The 22,450-nt window shown below is 38.7% G+C and overlaps 1 protein-coding gene across 1 annotated transcript in view; it reads left to right on the forward strand.

Moving 5' to 3' along the window:
- Positions 1-16,326: 16,326 nt before the first annotated feature.
- Positions 16,327-22,450, forward strand: part of megf10 (multiple EGF-like-domains 10) — a gene marked incomplete at its 3' end in the record, with an annotated part of 42,232 nt that continues 36,108 nt past the window's right edge. The window contains 3 exon segments of the mRNA XM_071530571.1: positions 16,327-16,445; positions 20,309-20,410; positions 22,048-22,148. Coding sequence (XP_071386672.1) covers positions 16,327-16,445; positions 20,309-20,410; positions 22,048-22,148 — 322 coding nt within the window.

Here is a 22,450-nt window from a genome sequence, read left to right on the forward strand (position 1 = left end):
TCAGTGAAACCTGATGAGCAGAAAGTGTGTAGTGGTGGTGGGTGCCAAGAAAAGGTACAGAGCATTAATATGAACCAAGTACTCAAAGATTGGCATTTCTTCTTTTGAACGTCCTTCATTTCTGAACATTGCTTTTTAACTGACACCACAGTAACTATAAACCGTGTCCGAGCCAGTCAGTTTTTTTTCCTGTGCATAAATAGTGCTTTTATGAGTTGCTTCTTCCCCGAAGTGATACAAAATTGTCAAGGCCTCTGGTATTAAGATCTGGAATGTCTCTGGCATTCTATGTCTCTTCCCCTCTATACTACATAGAGCATGACCAATGCGTTGTTTCGACCCTGGGTCATGGCGTACCTCAGGGAGTTCTCGATCCATCTCAGCATTGAGAAGTATTTGTCCAATTCAGCTGTTACATTTACACTTTTGACATATGCTGTATCTGATGCTATCCTCCAGAGCGACTTAACAGTGATAACAACAGTAGAAGATGCTTCAATTCCTAGATCACACAAAGATTCCAACAACTAAAAATAAGGAAGACAAAGTAGAATGCGCTAGAAGTTCCTTTTAGATGAAATGAAAGTAGAGAGGGGAAATAATGAAGTGGGAATAGGGCGATGTCAGTGGAGCGGTGATGAGGATCTGTATCCTGACGATAGGTCTCCATGAAGACCTGCTGCAGGGCCACTGCACCACTGCAGATCTTGAACTGATCAGTGGCATTCATGAGAGGGACTTTGGTTTTCAGGATGGGGTAACCATCCATGGTTGAGTTCAGTGTTGCATCAGGGAACCAGCTGTAGTGGTATTGGTAGGGTTAGGGTTAGGGTTAGTGAAAGGGTTAGGTTTAGGTTTGGTATTTGGTTTAGGTTAGGGCTGCAACTAACGATTATTTTCATTGTTGTTTGGTCTATAAAATGTCAGAAAATGGTGAAAAATGTGGATCAGTGTTTCCCAAAGCCCAAGATGACATCCTCAAATGTCTTGTTTTGTCCACAACCCAAAGATATTCAGTTTACTGTCATAGAGGAGGAAAGAAACCAGAAAATATTCACATTTAAGAAGCTGGAATCAGAGAATTTTGACTTGTTTTTCTTAAAAAAGTACTCAAACCGATTAATCGATTAGCAAAATAGTTGTCGATTAATTTAATAGTTGACAACTAATCGATTAATCATTGCAGCTCTAGTTTAGGTAAAAGGGAGGTAAAAGGGAATCACTTCTTAGCATGTACCAGGATGGTATCACACACCTACAAAGTGACTGAATGCAACATTTTTATGAATATGGTACACACAAAGACACAAATCATATTCTTTTATACGCAATCTCGGAACCCATCGTCTATCGGTCTGACGACGATTAGACTCTGGGAGCGACGGACAATATTTCGGGGGTTCCAGTGTAGCCAGCGGACATCCGGGCCAATCGTTGTCAGACCGATAGACGATGGGTTCAGAGATTGTTTTATACACTGTAATACAAAGTAAGATTTGTCTAGGAAACTATCTAAATAAGGTGAGATAACAGTCTGTTATCAGAATTGGTGGTAGGGTCCTATAAGGCATGATATGGTCTAACATTGATATAGGTTGTCCTAACTAATACCAGTATGATCGTGGATAACAAAATATACCAGTTTAGCTTCTGTAAGTTGTAGACAATAACACATTTGAAAAAGCAAAACAAATGAGAACGGCGAACAACTGTCTCCACGTTTCTTCATACAATCCACATGGATCTATTTAACACTTCTGATGGGGCTGGCATAGATGTGAAAGGCACACTTAAAGGATGTTTGACCTCTTCTTTACCTGGAAGTACATGATGAGAGTGTAGCAGCTACTACAATACAGTGGTAAAACTGCTGTCTAAAATAGGCTAATGCTACACATCTGTAACTCACATCTATAGCTGTGCTTTGATGTTCACCTGGATCCTGTTAAGCTTGAATTCTTTGCATTTCTGCAGGCTTGGTAATTCATGACTGGACTTTTTTTTAATATATGATTTCTGTTTCTTACTCTATTAATACCAGAGATGAGGTAGCCTATACCAGTGGTTCTCAAACTGGGGTCCGGGGACTCCCAGGGGTCCGTGGCACTCTGCCAGGGGGTCAGTGAAAAGTTTTCAGATTCATTCATTTAAATTATCATGATATAAAAAAAAGTTTTTTTGAAATGCACTTCAAATTAGCACTTTTCTCCTGATTTCCCTTTGATATTTTGTTTAGGTACAGTGTTACTTGCAGCTAATTGATTGATTGTTTTATGGGTATTCAATGTTGAGAAGGTGCAAATATTTTTAATACATATCTAATATCTTTCTAATACATTTCTCTTGTGTTGTTCTTTCACATAACTAAGATTATAGAAGTGTAAAAAATAGGCTACGTCAGATTATTCCAAGGGACATAGATGTCAAGTCAATTTTTATTTCTATATAGCCCAAAATCACAAATCAGAATGAGGGGGTCCCCGGTATATTCTCTATCTTGTAAGGGGTCCTTCGCTGAAAAACAATTGAGAACCTCTGGCCTATACAACTTATACAAGCCCCCCTCTTCATGATCCCCGTGAGGCATTCGGGTCAGTGCAGCAGCAAATAGTAATAGGATACAGCAAAGACAAATAGAATAGAAATAAGAATAGAGCAAATTTAGGGTATTAAACATAATGCAACCCACATTTGTCCTTTCCTCACAGGCAAGGAAGTTAAGAGAAATGGGGCTGACACAGTTTGGAAAGAAGTCATGTAACATTTTGATTAAACACTTACTAACTACAAACTAATGCATTGCACACAGCTTTTTTCACCACTGTCCCGAAAATGAAATCTTTTTTCAGCTACACAGCTGCAGTGCCAAATGGGTGATTCAAACACACAAAACCTAGTACAATGCAGTTGTCATACATCAGTTAAATAAGGATCTGAAAATGTGGTAAATGTATCATTATTGTTATCAATAGGCAACATTTGTCTAACAATCAAATTGCAGGGAGAGAGACAAAACCTACACACACCATCCTGCTAGGTCCAAGGTTATTATAATTTTGCATTTTTCATTAGTTTTTATTTTTATTTCGTTTTGACATTTTGTTTTCAATTTCAGTTTAGTTTTAATTCGTTTTCAAAGCGGGTTTGCTAGTTAGTTTAGTTTTTATTTTTTGAAAATGCTTCGTTTTAGTTTAGTTTTTCTTAGCTTCAGTGTCTCTATAATTTTAGTTTATTTTAGTTAGTTTTGTAAACACACAATACAGTTTCAGTTAGTTATCGTTTTTATAAAGCCTCATTTTTATTTTTATTTCAGTTAACGTAAATGTTTTTTCACTGCTAGTATTCATTATTTCCTTAGTTTTCGTTAACGATAATAACCTTGGTTAGGTCAAAGTAACTATAAGGGAGACGGATTTTGTAATTAGCCAATGTGTAGATGTCAGACCCAATAGTAGGCTAAGAATGACATCAGCAGGATTTTTCAAACTTGGTCTGTTTTTACCTAGGCTATGTATATTTATGTATCTAATGACACTGGATCAGTTGATAAAATTTTAACATAATTAAATCATTACCACATTAATTTTGAGACATTAGTATAATTACCTTAAATAAATGAGATCATCACCGAGAAGATTGTCAGCCTCTACTCTGCATTTTACATTGTGAGCCGCCAGGTCCGATTTGGCGGGAAATCTGCTGGATCGCTTTACGGCACAAAACAGGAAGAGGTTCTGTTCTTCCAGAGTGCAAACAGAGTGAAAGCTTTCAGAGTTTCTGGCAACGGTTATTCTCTTCAGGGAGGGGTAGGGGAGACAGGAAGCAACAGGGTTTATGGGAAATGTCGTCTTAATTTTGAGAAACAATATTGAGCACTAACAATACCACTGGTGTGAGATAGAGTCTCCATCACGGTCTCATTTGTTTACGGTAATACCAAGGCATCACAATTCATTTGAAGACAGTATCATTGCTAGCTAATGGAGACAGCCACTAACAGTGCTGTGTTTTATTTATTTTATTTATTTATTTATTTAGCAGAAAAGAGTAGTTCAAACAAAATATCCATAATGTATACCAACATCATAAAGAGCATGTGCAAGGAAGACCAAAGAAACCCTGAGGGGCTTGTGGAGTGTCTCCCTTAATGACAATCATACATAATTACAATATAGTGTAATAAAACCTAAAAAAAAAGTTTAGAAAGAACAAAACAATATAAACCATTCAATAGATAAATTAATTCTATTAAATAAATCGGGGGAAAAGTGGAAAATAAGTAAAGGAATATTGAATTAAAACAAAAAGAAAAGAAGAAAAAGCGGAGTAAAGGGATAAAGAAACAAAACAAAACAAAACAAAAAAACAAAGGAAAAGAGAAGTTAACATGAAGTGATTATACCAAAAAAAGTGACAGCAGTATGATCACCTCAATAAACGAAGATTGTGAAATAAATACTGTTTGACAGCTTTTTTGAACAGATTGGGTGTGAGATCAAAGAAATGCTGGGGGGAGTTGACTGAAAACTTTGGCTCCTCTAAAATGAAGACTAAACTGAGACATGGATGTTCGAGTAAGAGGCAACAAAAGTTGTCTCTTACATCTTGTATTGTAACTATGATTTTCTTCACTATTGAACGTAGAGGGAAGCTCACGATGAATTGCTTTGAAGACAAACTGTGCTGTGAGGAGGAAGTTTACTTGAAAGATGTTCAGAGTGCTTGCCAGTTCGGAGAGCTTATTTAGTTCTTGCTTTTTCGATTGACTCAAGATGACATCTACAAAGGGGTCACAGGAGGTGATGCAAATTATACTTAATAATTCACACATAGACACAGCACTCCAAACAACACCCAATGTTTTCGAGACAGTAGACTTCAGGGGTTTGAATTATTAAGCACCATTTCTACTTTTGTATTTTCCCCCTTCGTTGATGTCAATTTGGTTGTTTTTTTTTGACGGTGTGCACTACAACCTCACAAATCTAACTAACTAACTAACTCTAAAATACTATCCACTCCTGGTATGTCCATATTAAGGACCGAAAACATTGTGGGGCTTCCTTCAAAATCATCTCGAGACATCATGAGACATGCAACCTTGGTCAGATCCTCTTGTCTTTACACCATTGTCCCAAATCCCAAGATGTTATGTTTTGGTGTCACTTAGGCCAGTGATTCTCAACTTTTTCATATCAAGGACCCCTAGTTTAGTCCACATTAGGGCCACGGACCCCCATTTGATGAGATTTAAATTCTCTGACTCAAATCTGAGAATATTTTTATTGTTAGATATGATTTTGTCTAGAATTCCATGACTATCTGTATTGATAACAGAGAAACTATGATCAAAACAGTCATTCCTCTACATTCCCTAACTGTGTTCACTTCTTGTAAATTAAATAATGGTGAAGTTTAACAATTCATCAATTTGCTGGGGACCCCCTGGAACCCCCTCAAGGACCCATGATGGTCCCTGGACCCCACATTGAGAACCATCGTCTTAGGCTATTTTCTGTAGAAATACACGTCCAGATGTGCAGCCTCTGTCTAGTGCCGCCAAAAACCACGTCCGAATTCTGACTTTAACCTCAGAATTCTGACTTTAAACTCAGAACTCAAATACATTTTTCATGTGGCCCTAATCCTCTTCTGTAATATCAGGAAGCTGAATGGTTTGCAATGAATTTCTGATCCAAATTTGTAATGGAAAAGCATCCTTACAATCTACATACAGTCTCTCTGCCTTCTCCTGTTCATCCTGGTTCCTATAAAACCTCTGTCTACTGATTTCTGGGCTGCTGGTTTGCAGTGCTATTGAATGAAACTGGTCACTTGCAAAAGGACAAAAGGAAGAGGATTGTTTTCTAGGGCGGTTTATCAAACCTCTGACGGCTTCTGTTGGATTTCTACTCGACAAGACCACTGCTGTGTTTTCAAATCATCTTTGAAGGTGTGAATTTTGGAGATATTATAGATACATGCCACCAGGACTTTTGCGGTCTTCAAGTCTAGACTTTTATTGTCCGTTGTAAACCTGTTATTCCTATGTGCATGGATCACTTGTCATTCTATTGCAGTATACAGCTTTTCTGAATGCGCCACCTGTTCCTGTTAACAGTAGTGCTGGGACTCATTGGAGTGGGAGCATTTTAACAAATAGCGCCTGGGAGACTTTAATGTGGCTAATAAGTTGCAGCTGCCAGAATCACACACACACTCACACTTTTTCCAGACGACCAACTGCAAGTGTTGCGTGATGTGAAGCCTGAGGAAGGGCCGGTGCCTGTCAGATGCAACCACAACAACATGGTGCTTGCTGGTGTTTGGTGTCGACAGTACTGACTTCAGTAAACAACATTGTTGGTACTTGGTGGCCTCCGTATCCAACGTGCTGCCCAAAGTTACTTTTTAAAGTTTAATATACTTTTCAAAAGGCACTCCCTGTTGCATAATTGAGGTCTGCATGATGGTCTAATACAGTGATTCTCAACTTTTTCATATCAAGGACCCCTAGTTTAGTCCACATTAGAGCCACAGACCCGCTTTTGATGAGTTTTAATCTCTCTGAGTCAAATCTGAGAATATTTTTATTGTTAGATATGATTTTGTCCAGAATTCCATGACTATCTGTATTGTAGGTAGAGAGATAACAGAGAAACTATGATCAAAACAGTCATTCTTCTACATTCTCTAACTGTGTTAACTTCTTGTAAATTAAATAATGGTGAAGTTTAACACTTGGTACCCCCTCTGGAACCCCCTCAAGGACCCATGGTGGTCCTCGGACCCCACGTTGAGAACCATCGGTCTAATGGTTAGAGAGCCTGTCTGCTCATTGAAAAATAACAAGTTTGACTTTTTTTAATCAGCTATGTGTCCTGTCAAAATGTCCTTGAGCAAGACATCGATGTAGTGGTAAATAAAAAGGATGTAAACTATTACCTTGAGTTGGTGATGAGCATGAGACAAACAACCATCTCTATAAAAAAAAAAAAAAACATTTTCAGAAAAACATGAATTCATACTTTTTTCCTTAAAATACCTTATACCCATATAGCTTATATCAGCTTTCTAGGATACTACTTACTATGTTGACTTACTATGACCAGTGGTGGAAGAAGTATTCAGATCTTTGACTTAAGTAAAAGTAGCAATACCACAGTGTAAAAATACTTTGTTACAAGTAAAAGTCCTGCATTCAAAATGTTACTTAAGTCAAAGTACAAAAGTATTAGCATCAAAATATACTTAAAGTAGCAAAAGTAAAAGTAGTCATTATGCAGAATGGCCCATTTCAGAATCATATACTGTATATCATGTTATTGGACTATAATTATTGATGCATTAATGTGTTCAACACTTTAATGCTGCAGCTGGTAAAGATGGAGCTAATTTGAATTACTTTATATACTGCTGGGTAGCTTAACTTATAAAAATATATCATAATTTATTAGTTGATTTATAATTTGTATTAATAATCTAAATCTGCAAAGTAACTAACTAAAGCTGTCAAATAAATGTAGTGGAGTAAAAAGTACAATATTTCCCTCTGAAATGTAGTGGAGTAGAAGTATAAAGTAGCATCAAATGGAAATACTCAAGTAAAGTACAAGTACCTCTAAATTGTACTTAAGTACAGTACTTGAGTAAATGCACTTAGTTACATTCCACCACTGACTATGACCATCATAGAAATGAATGTTAACCTAAAAAGTCAAAACAAAGACCTTTCAGCAGCTTCAGGAGGATTCTCAGTTGTGAGGCTTTTCCCTAGTGAAAGCATGCTGAGGAAAAGTCAGCTTGCCCTGCAGGAGGGCCGATCACAGCTGACTCTGTCAGGTGAAAGCCGAACACAACAACGTGGACAACAACACAAGACAGGACAGCAGACACAACAATGCATCCACACATGCTCACACACACAGCAGCTGTGTTTTCTCAGTGGCCTCACCCAGCCAGTCACAACTGATGGGTGTTTCAGAGTCTGCTATGGAAAATTGTTTCCAAAAGACCTGAAAAATCATAATAAAGAGTAAAATTGATTTTATCTGATGCAGTCTAGTCTTAATATGCTTCAAAACTGCCTTTATAATTAAATTGTATTCATCCAGTTTCCCATTGAAACTGGGGTTACCTCGTTGTAAACAGCCAGATAGAACTTCATAGAGCCAAACCCAGATTGACTTTACAGAACTATAAGGTCCTGTATTTGTTTGGGCTCTTTTAAAAAAATCCCACTTCTAATTGTCCTATGATTCTGATGTTTTGCGCTTGGTGTACCATGGGGATGTGCGCATCGATTTCACTGCATAGTATTTGACGCTCAATATCTGAAAAATGCACTCAAGTTGGAACCTTGTAGTAGTGCGGCTACTTTAAAGCAGTGATTCTCAACCTTTTTCACATCAAGGACCCCTAGTTTAGTCCACTTCGGGGCCACGGACCCCCATTTGATGAGATTCTGTCTCTCGGACCCAAATCTGAGAATATTTTTATTGTTAGATATGATTTTGACTATCTGTACTGTAGGTAGAGAGATAGTCATTCTTCTACATTCTCTAATTGTGTCAGCGTCTTGTAGCCTAAATAAAATAATGGTGAAATCTAACAATTCATCAATTTGCTGGGGACCCCCTGGAACCCCCTCAAGGACCCCTGGTGGTCCCCACATTGAGAACCTCTGCTTTAAAGAATCTAAAATATAAGATAGTTTTGATTTGTTTTAACACTTTTTTGGTCGGTGCATAATTCCATTTGTGTTATTTCATAGATTTGATGTCTTTACTATTACTCTAAAATGGTGAAAATAGGAAAAATAAAGAAAAATGTGGTGTGTGATGTGAACACTGGGAATTTTGCCGTAGCCTATGAGCACCAAGGCATCTAAAAAGATCCAGTCATCGCAAATGTAACCATCAGATCCCTTGTAACTGCTCTGCCAATGTTGTCGTCCCCGAAATCTCGAAACACTTCTCGCTTTAGCTAACTTTGGACGCTTAATCCCCCCGCGCTGCCCGAAGAAGCCCCGCGTTTGTTGGCGAATAAAATATTTCCCGACGCGGTCTCAGTGCCGCCTTTGTCCCCCCGGCGGGGCCCTTGGAGGGACTTCAGACGCCGGGGCTCTCGGTTCCTGGCGGGCCCTTTTGTGAACGGACGGACGGGGGGAGAAGAGGAGGGGGCGTCGACGCTCTACGGACCCGCTTGGAACGGCGTATCAAAGCCTGCGCGGGACCGGGGGCCTAATCCGCTCCATTAAGGGGGGGTGGGAGGTGGGGTTGTGTGTCCAGAGCCGTCTGTCATACACACACACACGCCCTTGTTTGTGCAGCGGCGCAGTTGTCTCGGGGGTGGGGGGGTGGGGGGGTGGGGGTCTCAGCGCCGGTGGCTGCAGCTGTGCCCCCTCTTAGCTCAGTGAAACCAGAGAGCGCTGCTGGGGCCCCCGCTGGCCCCCGTTAACCCGACCTCGCACAGACACACTGTCAACAGGCATACGACCACTGAAGACATCTTGCAGACTTCCACCGTCAACTAAGGTTTCAAGAGAAGGCTATAGCCAAAAGGCACAGGGGTATAACCTATTTGTTTAGCTAGCGCAGCTCACCAGTGCCGAGAGATGCGTGGAGCAGCTGGAGTAATAAAATTGGCCGTATCATGTGGTGCGGTCACCAGTTGTTTCTCCAGAAAAAGGCCGTGCTCGATCCGGACGGTGCTGGCAAATCGTTCAGACACAGGCAGGGATGTAGTGGGACACCTAAACTTCACCCTCTTTTTTTTTATAGGCCCTTTTCACAAACCATGGCTGCCGCACTTCCGCAGGGTAATATCCCTTCTCACCATTGGCGGCAGTGTTAAAGGAATAGTTCACCCAGAAATGAAAATTCTGTCATCATCTACTCCCCCTCATGCCAGTTGAAACACAGGTGAAGTTTGTCCATATAACACACAGGGAGGCTGCAGCACAACTCCATAGCAGCCTTCTCCAAAACAACTGAAGTCAGTGGGGACCAGTTCTTCAGAGTTCCAAAAAGACCTACAGTATATTTACACCATCATTTAGTGCAAATCTTAACTACAGCTGATTGATTTGCAACAAATAATGGTGTATAGGTCTTTCTATTCACAGTGTGATTGTTTGGCTGTTTTTGTATTGGAACTCTAAAGAACAGGTCCCCATTGACTTCAGTTGTTTTGGAGAAGGCTGCTACCAAGTTGTGCTGGCAACCTCCCTGTGTGTTATATGGACTAACAAATTTCACCTGTGTTTCATTTGGCATGAGGGTGAGTAGATGATGACAGAAATTTCATTTTTGGGTGAACTATTCCTTTAAAAAGCCAACTTTCTGTCGCCCATAACTCTGTCTGTGATCACCTATTCCGTATTTCAACATAATGTAGAACACAGTACAGGTGTTGCCACTGACATATCTTTCTGTTTCTGTTGTCAGACGACTGCACCACTATAAAAACCTGGATTTGAAAATGCTAACAGTGCAGGAATTAGTGTTAGCCTTGGTTAGCCAGTTAGCATCTTGTGACCCTCAATTACAATTACTGCTGGAGGTGGAGCTAGTTTGAACTACTTTATATACAGTTAGCTAGTTTAGTCCGGTGGTTCCCAACCTAGGGGTCGGGCCCCTCCAAAGGGTCACCAGATAAATCTGAGGGGTCGTGAGATGATTAATGGGAGAGGAAAGAAGAAAAAACAAAGTTCTGATACACAAATCTGTTTTCAGTTTTTGGACTTTTTCTCTAATCTTGATTTTTGCTGAAATATTGGATCATTTGAACATTTATTGAAATGAAAGCATGTGAGGTTTAGAGGGAAAAATCACTATTTGGTGGAGCTGTTAACAACTCATAGACATCTGAAATGTGACCCGACTACACACTGCTTTTTGGAAGACGTCAAAAGCCAAAAAGGTTGGAAACCACTGGTTTCATCTTTAACAATGTGTTGTATTTTAAAAGCTTGTTATATTATCCATTGTGTTAAATCTCCATCTGAAAAGTAACTAAAGCTGTCAAATAAATGTAGTGGAGTAGAAAGTACAATATTTCCCTCTGAAATGTAGTGGAGTGGAAGTATAAAGTAGCATCAAATGGAAATACTCAAGTAAAGTACAAGTATCTCAAAATTGTACTTAAGTACAGTACTTGGGGAAATGTACTTAGTTACTTTCCACCACTGCCACCTTGTTAGTTTGACATTAATCTTTCTGATATCAATTTCACAGTATACATTGTACTACATTCTAACTGATTCAAGTTATGATCTTTTAACTGAAACAGAAAACACAAATGAATGCCTCTCTGAAAATATACCTGATTTTTGTTTAGGTCGTTGGTTGTTTGCCTTATGATGATGACTGACTGGAGGTCATAGTTTACTCTCCTTTTTTTTCCCACTGGTTACAGCATGTACCGGTGGAAAAACTAAACTAAAGCCATGACATAGACACAGAGAGAGTTGGTTAACTACTTCTTGGGGCACTGTTGCGAACATACGCCGTGCCATTTCCAAACGCCAACCTGAGACTCGAGCACATTTCTTTAGAACTTCTGCTCGTGAAAATTCATTACGGGGCATTACTCTGCTTTCTCGCTGCCCTCTCTCTCTCTCTCCCAGATTAAATCCACACAGGTGATGTGACATGACTACTGATGCCAGCGATGCTTTGTAAGGCCTTTTAACTGGGCAGACAGGGAAATATGCTCGACTGAATGGGAGAGAGAGAGAGAGAGCGAAGGGGGAGTGGGGGGGTGCATGACAAACAAGGCTTTGGTTTTCCTGAATTGTGTAAACTGAGGACATGCCCTCTTGCCCCTTTATACACTTCACCAGTAGATCGCAACTAGCTGCAATTACATTAGTACAGAGTTTAACCAGAGTCTTTATGCTTGTTGACTTCTTTCCTCTTTCTTTATTAGGATCCCCCATTAGCACCAGCATAAGCATTGGCTAGTCTTCCTGGGGGTCCACCACACATACAGTCACACACACTTATACACACTATAACCACATAAACACAACAAACAAAACAGCTCATCTCATTGAATTAACAATCAAGTACATACGGAAGAGAAACAATATTGTCATTAAGCCAAGCACAAAAATCATAAATCGATCACAATTCCTCAAGAATTAATAGCAAACTTGTAAATCCTTCTTAAATTATATATTTATCCATCCTACACTTTCACACATGTAATTCCAAGAAAATAGGGTATTAAAATACATTTCTCATTCTCTGCCAAGGGGATTTCTACTTTCATCCAGGTATACATTTTATTTCCTATACACCATTTTTTCCTAGTTTACTCACACACAATTCAATTATGGTATTTAATTATTAAGTATTTGGAGATACTGTTTTAACAAAATTTTGTACCGATCTTTAGTATTCTCGTGGCTCTTAGCTTTAAGTTTCATGTCAAGGATTTGACACGAAGCAAAAAGCACAGGCTGGATTTCACTTCTTGAAACACTCCACATCTGGGAGAAAGGGAAGTTGACATTTTGAGAATTCACACGAATAGTGAGGTTTCGGGTGGATGTGGATGTGCCGGGTATTAGACAAAGGTTTTATCATCCAGTCCAAGTGTTGAACCCTAAACACCGTATTGGTGTGACCTTGCTCGGCATACCCCACCCACCTGCTCCAGGTGGGTGGGGTAACCAACTGAATGTTGCTATTTTTTTTTAGATTAGATTCAACTTTATTGTCATTGCACAGAGTACAAGTACTGAGACAATGAAATGCAGTTTAGCATCTAACCAGAAGTGCAAAAGAAGCAGTTAAAGTGCAGTGCAATGTAATGTGCATATGTATAATATATAAATAGAATAAGCTGTAAGGGTAGTATGAATGTGCTAAGATATATACAGTATGAACAGTATTAACAGTATCAACAGTATGAACAGTGGATATGAGTATGTGAGATATATGAATATGCAAGATGTATATAGTGATATATATAGTATATGCAGTATGGTGTATATACTGTATTAACAGAATGAACAGAGTGGTATGAATACGCTAAGTATATAAATAGAATAAACTGTAAGGGGTAGTATGAGTGTGCTAAGATAAATAACAGTATAAATAACAGATAAATAACAGTATGAACAGTATAGTATGAGTGTGCTAAGATAAATAACAGTATAAATAACAGATAAATAACAGTATGAACATATGCATACAAAGGTATAACATGCACCATTACAAAGGGATGTTCTGTTTTGAAGTCATTTAAATGTGATGTGCTCACTTGAATGCTTTAATTCATCTGCATGATATGCATAACAGCAATACTGTATAGAATTATCCAATTCATCTAAACACATGGGTTCCTGTAGTTTTCTTTTTTAAAGACTAAATAACAAAAGTATGTAAACCAAACAAATAGGTGGAGTCAGGCTTGGGCCGATATTCGATATTATCGAATATCGCGATCGATAACTTGTGAATATCGCGATATTTCCCACGATATCGTATATACTTGAAGTGAAAAATGAGTCTTTGTAATTCAAGTGGGTTCCCTTTTACACAATCAGCCCATTTTGTCAGTCCTTTTCAAATTGGGGATGAATGAGGAACAGATTTATTATATTTTAGTCAAGCTCACAGAGAGAAAACCACTGCATTGTGGCGTTGTCATGTGTCTCATGTTGCTGCCCTGGAAATAGAAGAAGACTAAACAATACAATAGCAAACCCTTAGCTTCAAGCTGTCAGTGCTTGGGATAGTCTGTATTTGTGCGTAGTCAGTATGGGTATCATTTTTATTTAAAGGAAATAATTACTAGTTCTCTTATCAGGCTAAAGAAGTGTTGCCCCTTAGACAAAATACTTGGTCTGTGCCTTGTAGGTCTTCCTTATCATTATAGGAGGCTTTGAAATTCCCAAATAGCATTGGGGCATTTTGGAACCACCAATCTTTTGGTAAAGTCCTGTCATTCTGGTAAACAAAATACCACAGTCGTGTAAAAGAAAGCAAAGTATCTTTAGTTTCTGTGGTTCCACACGGTCCAGTAAAGACAGAATAGTGTCGAATACTGTTCATTATATGACCTAGATTTGTTTTAATCAAACATTTATGTGACTAGAATAAAGGCACACATTTTTTTTTTTTTTGGAAATTGAAGGTCCACAGTAGAAGACATACTTATGTGTTTAGTGGTGTAAGTGTTCTGCAAATTGCAATGTCTACAGATCTTCTGGATTTCACATTCCTAGCAGATGGTGAAATAAAAAGCAGAGGTAGAAAGCTCTCCAAAAATAAGCTTTCATAATAATTTTCAGATGTCATTATCCGAAGTCAGTTTCGGTACCTTCTGCTACCGAGGGGAAAGGCTGCTTTCAGTCAAATTCACACTTCAGAGCATTTTGAATTGAACATACAAACATATTTATTGGAAAAATAATAGGCAGAGGTCAATTATCAGATGTCATTATTCATATAATTATATAATATAGTTATTTGTTGAATTCCTGCCTCTAATTTCAAATTTTCTATATAACTACTATATAATTTCATGATTCTGTCTTGGAAATTACCAGGTACGACTACCAACTACCATTGAATTCTTTCTCTATTTTCCCCATAATTAATACATAATGCTTCTTTCCAGGAAGCTTCCTAAGAAATTAACAGGTTTTTCTTTTAGGAAATTATGATGAATTATGATGACAGATTAAATTATTAGGAAATTGCGGACCCGGAAAATAAAGTGTTACCAAACATACAAGTATGCTGCTCAAATTGTGTAACTTAAGTACTCTGATCCTTTACTTAAGTAAAAGAACCAATACAGCAATGTAAAAATACTCCATTACAAGTAAAAGTCTTGCATGAAAAATCCTACTTAAGTAAAAGTACATAAGTATTAGCAGCAAAATGTAGTTAAAGTATTAAAGTAAAAGTAGTGGTTTGGTCCCTCTGACTGATATTTTATTATATATGACATCATTAGATTATTAATACTGAAGCATCAGCTGCTGGAGGTGGAGCTAGTTTGAACTACTTTATATACAGTTAGCTAGTGTAGTCCAGTGGTTCCCAACCTAGGGGTCGGGCCCCTCCAAAGGGTCACCAGATAAATCTGAGGGGTCGTGAGATGATTAATGGGAGAGGAAAGAAGAAAAAACAAAGTTCTGATACACAAATCTGTTTTCAGTTTTTGGACTTTTTCTCTAATCTTTGATTTTTGCTTAAATATTGGAAAATTTGAACATTTATTGAAATGAAACCATGTGAGGTTTAGAGGGAAAAATCACTATTTGGTGGAGCTGTTAACAACTCATAGACATCTGAAATGTGACCCGACTACACACTGCTTTTTGTAAGACGTCAAAAGCCAAAAAGGTTGGAAACCACTGGTTTCATCTTTAACAATGTGTTGTATTTTAAAAGCTTGTTATATTATCCATTGTGTCAAATCTCCATCTGAAAAGTAACTAAAGCTGTCAAATAAATGTAGTGGAGTAGAAAGTACAATATTTCCCTCTGAAATGTAGTGGAGTGGAAGTATAAAGTAGCATCAAATGGAAATACTCAAGTAAAGTACAAGTATCTCAAAATTGTACTTAAGTACAGTACTTGAGGAAATGTACTTAGTTGCTTTACACCACTGCTTATATGCTTCTTAAATATGTGGGCTTCCGTTTTTCCATCAGTGAATTGAACTCAGTTTTTGTCATCAGTGGGTGACCCTGTGTGACCCTGTGTTTAGGTCAGTAAGGACATAGAAGAAATGCTGTGTCCTTGTGAAGCATTTCTTCTATGTCCTTACTGACCCAAACACAGGGTCACACAGGTTCATCCTATTTTTGGTCTTCCTCAATCCACCATTTGTACTTTACTGAACCCTTTTACAAGCTCCTTCCATACTTGGATGCCAATGAAATAACCAACATAACATAACATAGCAAATGTGTCCAGTTGTTGCCAATGAAAAATATATATCACACACTGACTTACAGCTGCAGTTCCCTGCCAGGCAATATTCATAGATGATAACTACGACATGTCATTTTGCCTATATGTGAGTGTTTTTTTTGTAGATTTTAATGAAAGTACATGATCAAAAAGTAGGCGGTGGAAGTTTTCATGAAAATCAGAAGATTACAACGTCATGACAACATGAAGAACAAAGTTTGGGGCGTACTGTGATTTGAATAACATCTGGGAGAATAAAAATATAATGGGTTTTTAATATCGCTTAACCGAAACTAAAATCGTAAGACGCAGAGAATTCACTTCTGGCCCATCGTCCAATGTTAACCAAATCATCCCCGTCTCTACAGGTGTAGCTCTGACCAAGATGGCCGTGTCACTGTGGTGCGGCAGGACGATCCTATTGGCTGTGGCCTTCTGCTTCCTGCCTTGCATCACTTCCTCCCTCAACCTGGAGGATCCCAACGTCTGCAGCCACTGGGAGAGGTCAGTCCAACTCCATTCCCACAAGGGGAGTCATTCCTATGTTCCCAGGGTCCTATGTTCCCAGGGTCCTATGTTCCCAGAGTCCTATGTTCCCAAGATCCTATGTTCCCAGGGTCCTATGTTCCCAGGGTCCTATGTTCCCAGGGTCCTATGTTCCCAGGGTCCTATGTTCCCCAGATTTATATGGCACATAATGGGAACATGACAAAGGGTCCTATGTTCCCAGGATCCTATGTTCCCAGGATCCTATGTTCCAAGGGTCCTATGTTCCCAGGGTCCTATGTTCCCCAGTTCTAGGGTTTAGGGTTAGAGACATTCAAAATAAAATAAAATGATAACCATTGGTTTTGTTGTGTTTATATAGCTGTTTTGAAGCCTTGTTCCAATAAAAAAAACTGGATAATATTTATGAAATATTTTAACTTGAAACGAGTCAAATTTGACCCGAACACAATAGGAGGGTTAATGTGTGTTAACAGAATATTGAACTGGGGAACATAGGACCCTGGGAACATAGATACGCTCCCTATTACAGGCACGCACATTTTGAAGGATGGACTGTAACGGCATGTATCATGGTACTAGGGTTGGGACGATATATCGAAACTCAATATATCACGATACAAAAATGTGACGATATGTATCGTGGGGCAGAAGAATGAATCGCAATATCGGCTCCATTTTATTCTGCTGTAGTAATCACAAATGAGACGGTTTGACCATTACAGTTTCACAAGCTCTCCATCCAAATTATATTATCGTCACTTTGTAATGACATTTTGAAATTGTTGTTTACATTCTAGCAGCCAATGCCATTGTGTCTCAGAAAGAAAAATAATTCTGCGCTGTCATACTTTGGTGTCACTGAACTTTTATTTATTACATCGAATCATGGTTGTATTGAATCCTGAACCCCATATCATGCACGGAATTGTATCATGAGGTAAGCATATCGTCCCATTCCTACATGGTACATTTGTTTTCTCGAATTTGAAACTTTTCAAATTTCTAAAAATGCTTCTGAAGGTGTAAAAGACTGATACCTTAGATGTCTCAGCTGTTTGAAAGGGAATCCTGTTCTGATGCACAGGACGACTGCAGGTGTCTGCAGGTTAAATTTAGGACCTTTAAAGGACCTTCAGACATAGAAACAGTGATGTCACTATACTTTGTCTTCCGTTGTCTGCCATCTGTCTTCCCACAGCTGCGCGACCATTTACTTCTACTTTTTCTATTGCTTTCCTCATATTCCTCACGTGTTTGGAGTTGAGGTAATGATAATTCTTCTTCGTTGTTTGCAGCACTTTCAGTCACCATTTCTCCTCTCACGTTTCTAACCAAGCCAGTGACGGCATGGCACTTCCAGGTCCAGGTTCGGTCCTGAAATAAATTCCTCTAGATGTCCACTAAAGGAGAAATAATCACGTAAAGAACTTCAAAAAGTACTTAAAAAAACATAAGTACAGCACTGGAATAAGTGTGCTAGTGCTTGCGTACTTACGACCATATATATATATATAGTATGTGTGTGTGTATATATGTGAGTGGTGAACAGTTAAACTAGAAGAATGATATCTCCAAGTCTCAATTAATGTAATAAAATGAGCATATCTTCTACTGTGTCATAAATGAAATATACATCTTTCCCTGTTCAGCAATAAACATAAGAAATTATCTTTTCCATTTATATATTATAATACTCAATGAAACCAAATTGTAAGATACAAGCCTGGCCATGTACAATAGGGCATTAGCCAACGTAGCCCCATGCTAGACTAATTAGCAGCCTCACTAGCATACTGCCAATTAGGATGGAAGTTACAATTGACGTTAATTACTAAGCATTACAAACTGGAAACAACTCAAGATGAATGCAATCCGCCACTACAAACACATAAATACAAAGTTACAAACTTACATCGTCTCTGACTTTAGTACAGACAACCACTGTAATGAGAGGAAAAACACAAGGCTGTCGCTAGGACCAATGATACATAACTTACGCTATTAACGTACGTAATTTGTGTAACGCGTAACTACGCACAATATAACCCGCTCAGTCTCTGCTACATGGGGAATTCACAACACTGTTCCATAAATCATCTTGTAAACCCCCCAAAATTATCTCGCGACCCCCCGGAGGGGTCCCGACCCCCAGGTTGAGAACCTCTGGCTTAGAGTAACAGTAAATATAGACATGCTCGCAGGTCCAGTTTCGCATGTCACTGGGGCTAATCCTGTGTCACATCCTTACAGATGCACATTTATTTGAGCTTTCCTGTCCTTGAGGCATTTTAGGACTTTGTAAAGTGTAAATGGCAAACATAACCGTAAGACATTAATTCACAAATATTTATTAGAATACATTATCCAGCCTCAAAACCATTCCGTGTAAAAACTGCACTGTGCAGAAAGAAAGTTGACACTTAAATTGATCTTTTTTTCATTACAAAAGTGTCTGTTGGATCCTAACGGACACCGGAATAGACGCGGAGGTTTTTTAATGAGCTGATGATTTCCAAATTAAAAGGAAGCTTGGAAATCCATTAAGCCCGATTGAAAAGAACAAAGGTTGGAGGCAGCGTTTCCCAGCTAGATAGACTTTCACCGACTAATCTGAGGAAACAGCTGCATACGCACTCAGAGCCTCTCGCTGTGTGTTGTTATTGTCCTGAAAACGGAGGGGAGAGGTGGGGGGGGGGGAGACAGAGGGAGGAGAGGAAAGAGTGAAAACACGGGGGTCGTTAAGTCGTCTTAAGTTGCATTTACATCTCAGACAGACAATATTCAATTTTTTCGTTACAGTCAATGAAGACACTTGATAACAACAACGTCATATACTCCTATACTGGTTTAAAGTGCTTCAGCTATACTATAATTATTATGCATATTCCACATCATATCATACATAGCTTTTGAATGGTAGTCTACTTGTATCTCCATTTTATTTTGTAATCGTTTCTTGTTTCTTTACTGTTTTTTTTAACTTATTTAGCTACTTATTGCTCTCCATTTGTTTTCTAGTTGTATCGGTTCATCACCAGTATTACCATTTTATTCCTTTTTTTAAATGTATTTATTTTTATTATTCAACTCTATTTTATTGATTTCATTGCGGTAGCTTTACATCACTGTCTCGTTGGGTTTTATTGTACGTAAAACACTTTGTGAACACTGATTTTTACAAATTTTCTAGTTATTATTATTCTTGTTGTACACTGTTTCTCCAGCCGTTTGAAACAAAGCCTCACTCACTTCACGATAATACCAAGAGAGTCAAATACTTGTACATTTCCTTCTGAGAGTTTCAGCAGCTCACTCCCATTTTTGAAAAGAGCTTTTCACTGATGCGTCACCACTGCAGTCAGATGCATACCACCAAAAAGAGCCTGAGGCAACAACAGTTCACAAGGCAGTCACAAGGGAAGCTTTTGTCACAACCTCAAGTCTGTTTGATTTGCCTGCCCGACATAATCATTCAAGGATTTATAAAAACGGTCGCAAGTTTAGGGCCATGTCGGCTTACTCCCCTCTGCAAAAATGCAGGGCCACACATACAGTACGAGAGCTGTGTCACTGGTCAATGCCGCAAAAAAGCCAAGCGGGGGGGAGTCGAGGAAAAGCTGTTTGATACCTAATCCTGCTTGGATACACACAAGCAGCTTAATGAGGGCCTTATTAAAGCGCTCGGCGGTTAGTGTGGCTGTAGCGGAGGTGCTTCTTGACTTACAGGACCACACGTGAATCGTGGCGGATGAACATGGGTGGTGGGATGTCGGGCATGAAACCCCTACACACACACACACACACATTTATACACTCTTTTTCTCATGTCTGACAGCAGATCTCTCTTTCTCCCGTAGCTACTCTGTCACAGTCCAGGAGTCGTACGCCCATCCCTTTGATCAGATTTATTACACCAGCTGCACCGACATCCTCAACTGGTTCAAGTGCACCAGACACAGGTAAGGAGAGGACTGTGTGTGTGTGTGGGTGTGTGTGTGGGTGCAGAGAGAGGGGTGGCTTATTAACAGTGGTGGAAAGTAACTAAGTACATTTACTCAATTACTGTACTTAAGTACAATTTAGAGGTACTTGTACTTGAGTATTTCCATTTCATGCTACTTATACTTCCACTCCACTACATTTCAGAGGGAAATATTGTACTTTCTACTCCATTACATTTATTTGACAGCTTTAGTTACTAGTTACTTTGCAGATTTAGATTATTAATACAAATTATCAATCAACTAATAAATTATGATCTATTTTTATAGGTTAAGCTACCCAGCAGTATATAAAGTAATTAAAATTAGCTCCACCTTTACCAGCTGCAACATTAAAGTGATGAACACATTAATGCATCAATAATTATAGTCCAATAACATGATATATATGATTCTGAAATGGGCCATTCTGCATAATGACTGCAGGACTTTTACTTGTAACAAAGTATTTTTACACTGTGGTATTGCTACTTTTACTTAAGTCAAAGATCTGAATACTTCTTCCACCATTAAGCAAGAGGGAGTGAAGATGTAGTACGATACAACTTGCCTTTGAGCATGATATTACTTTTACACAACATTATACATTTTAGGATCAAACGTTAAAGATACAGCCTTTGGGTTTTAATTAGGGCTGGACGATATGGTTGAAATCAATATCACGATAATCATAAGGATTTTTTTCGATATCGATATATATGACGATATGGCTCACATGAGCGAAATCACGTTAAATAATCAAATTAATGTTCATCATATTGAACCGAATGGTAATGTTTGGTGTGATGTCAAACTAAACTGAAATTTTCACATAACATTCCTATCATACTTCATTTTGTCTGAGTTTCTAAATAAGATTAGCTTGTTCTCATCAGTTCAGACAGCAGAATTGTGTGCCTCAATATCCCAAAATCATCATATAATACAACAATATAATCCCACTGAAAGACGATAAATGATAATATTGAATTATCGTCCAGCCGTAGTTTTAATTTGATAATTATATTTTGGCCATTGCTAAGCATAAACATTTTTGGTTATTTCATTCTTCAAACGTGAGCAAGGCAGAGTGATGCCACTGGAGATAAAAGGTACAGGTGCATATATTGTGGTTATAAGAACTCATGGAACGTATTTTGACCAATCACAATGTGCGGTTGGAAGCAAATGTGTAAAAGCGTATATCTCAAATTCTGATGCTTCAGGATCTGATTTTGTACCGCATATCCATGTGGTACAGAACTGAAGTAATGTGACTCCATGCTCACACTGATTAGATTGATATTGATAGACAAGAACATAGCGGAGGGATACCATTTAGGAGATAGTTCCTGCTTGGGAGACCGGATCTACTTTTTAAATGCTAATTTTAGTGTAAACCAAGAATAGAAATGCAAAATGACGACAGACCCAGGACTGCTTTAATGTCTGAAAAGTGGGATCTGTTGAGTAAGAGCAGCAGCTTCTCAACACGACAGTATCAGCCAAAGAGAGCAAGAGAGACATGAGTGTGTATGTGTGTGTGTGTGTGAAGTACCATTTCCTAATGTGATTGTCTTGTCTTCTATGTGACCATGCTTCCTCCTGGTCTGAAGGGTGAGCTATCGGACAGCCTATCGCAGAGGAGAGAAGACCATGTACCGCCGAAAGTCCCAGTGCTGCCCAGGTTTCTACGAGAGTGGAGAGATGTGTGTCCGTAAGTATCTCTGTCCAGATACACCTGTCCAATACCACACAGCAATATGATGATCGGGCAACATTTAGGCAGGTAATAACATGGTAAGGTAATAATAGGTAATAATAGGCAGGTAATAACAAATAACATTTGATATTAAAGCTCACAAACGTGTACGTGAATTTCTGTAGGAATTCTTCGACACGGAGTCATTCCTGTGTTCCCAGGGTCCTATGTTCCCCAGATTTATATGGCACATAATAGGAACATGACAAAGGGTCCTATGTTCCCAAGGTCCTATGTTCCCCAGATTTATATGGCAC

The sequence above is a fragment of the Centroberyx affinis genome, unplaced genomic scaffold (genome assembly GCF_046629955.1).
Source record: "Centroberyx affinis isolate AG114_WGS23_722 - 3 ecotype Tasmania unplaced genomic scaffold, CSIRO-AGI_Caff_v1 ptg000134l_1, whole genome shotgun sequence".
Classification (NCBI taxonomy): Eukaryota; Metazoa; Chordata; class Actinopteri; order Beryciformes; family Berycidae; genus Centroberyx; species Centroberyx affinis.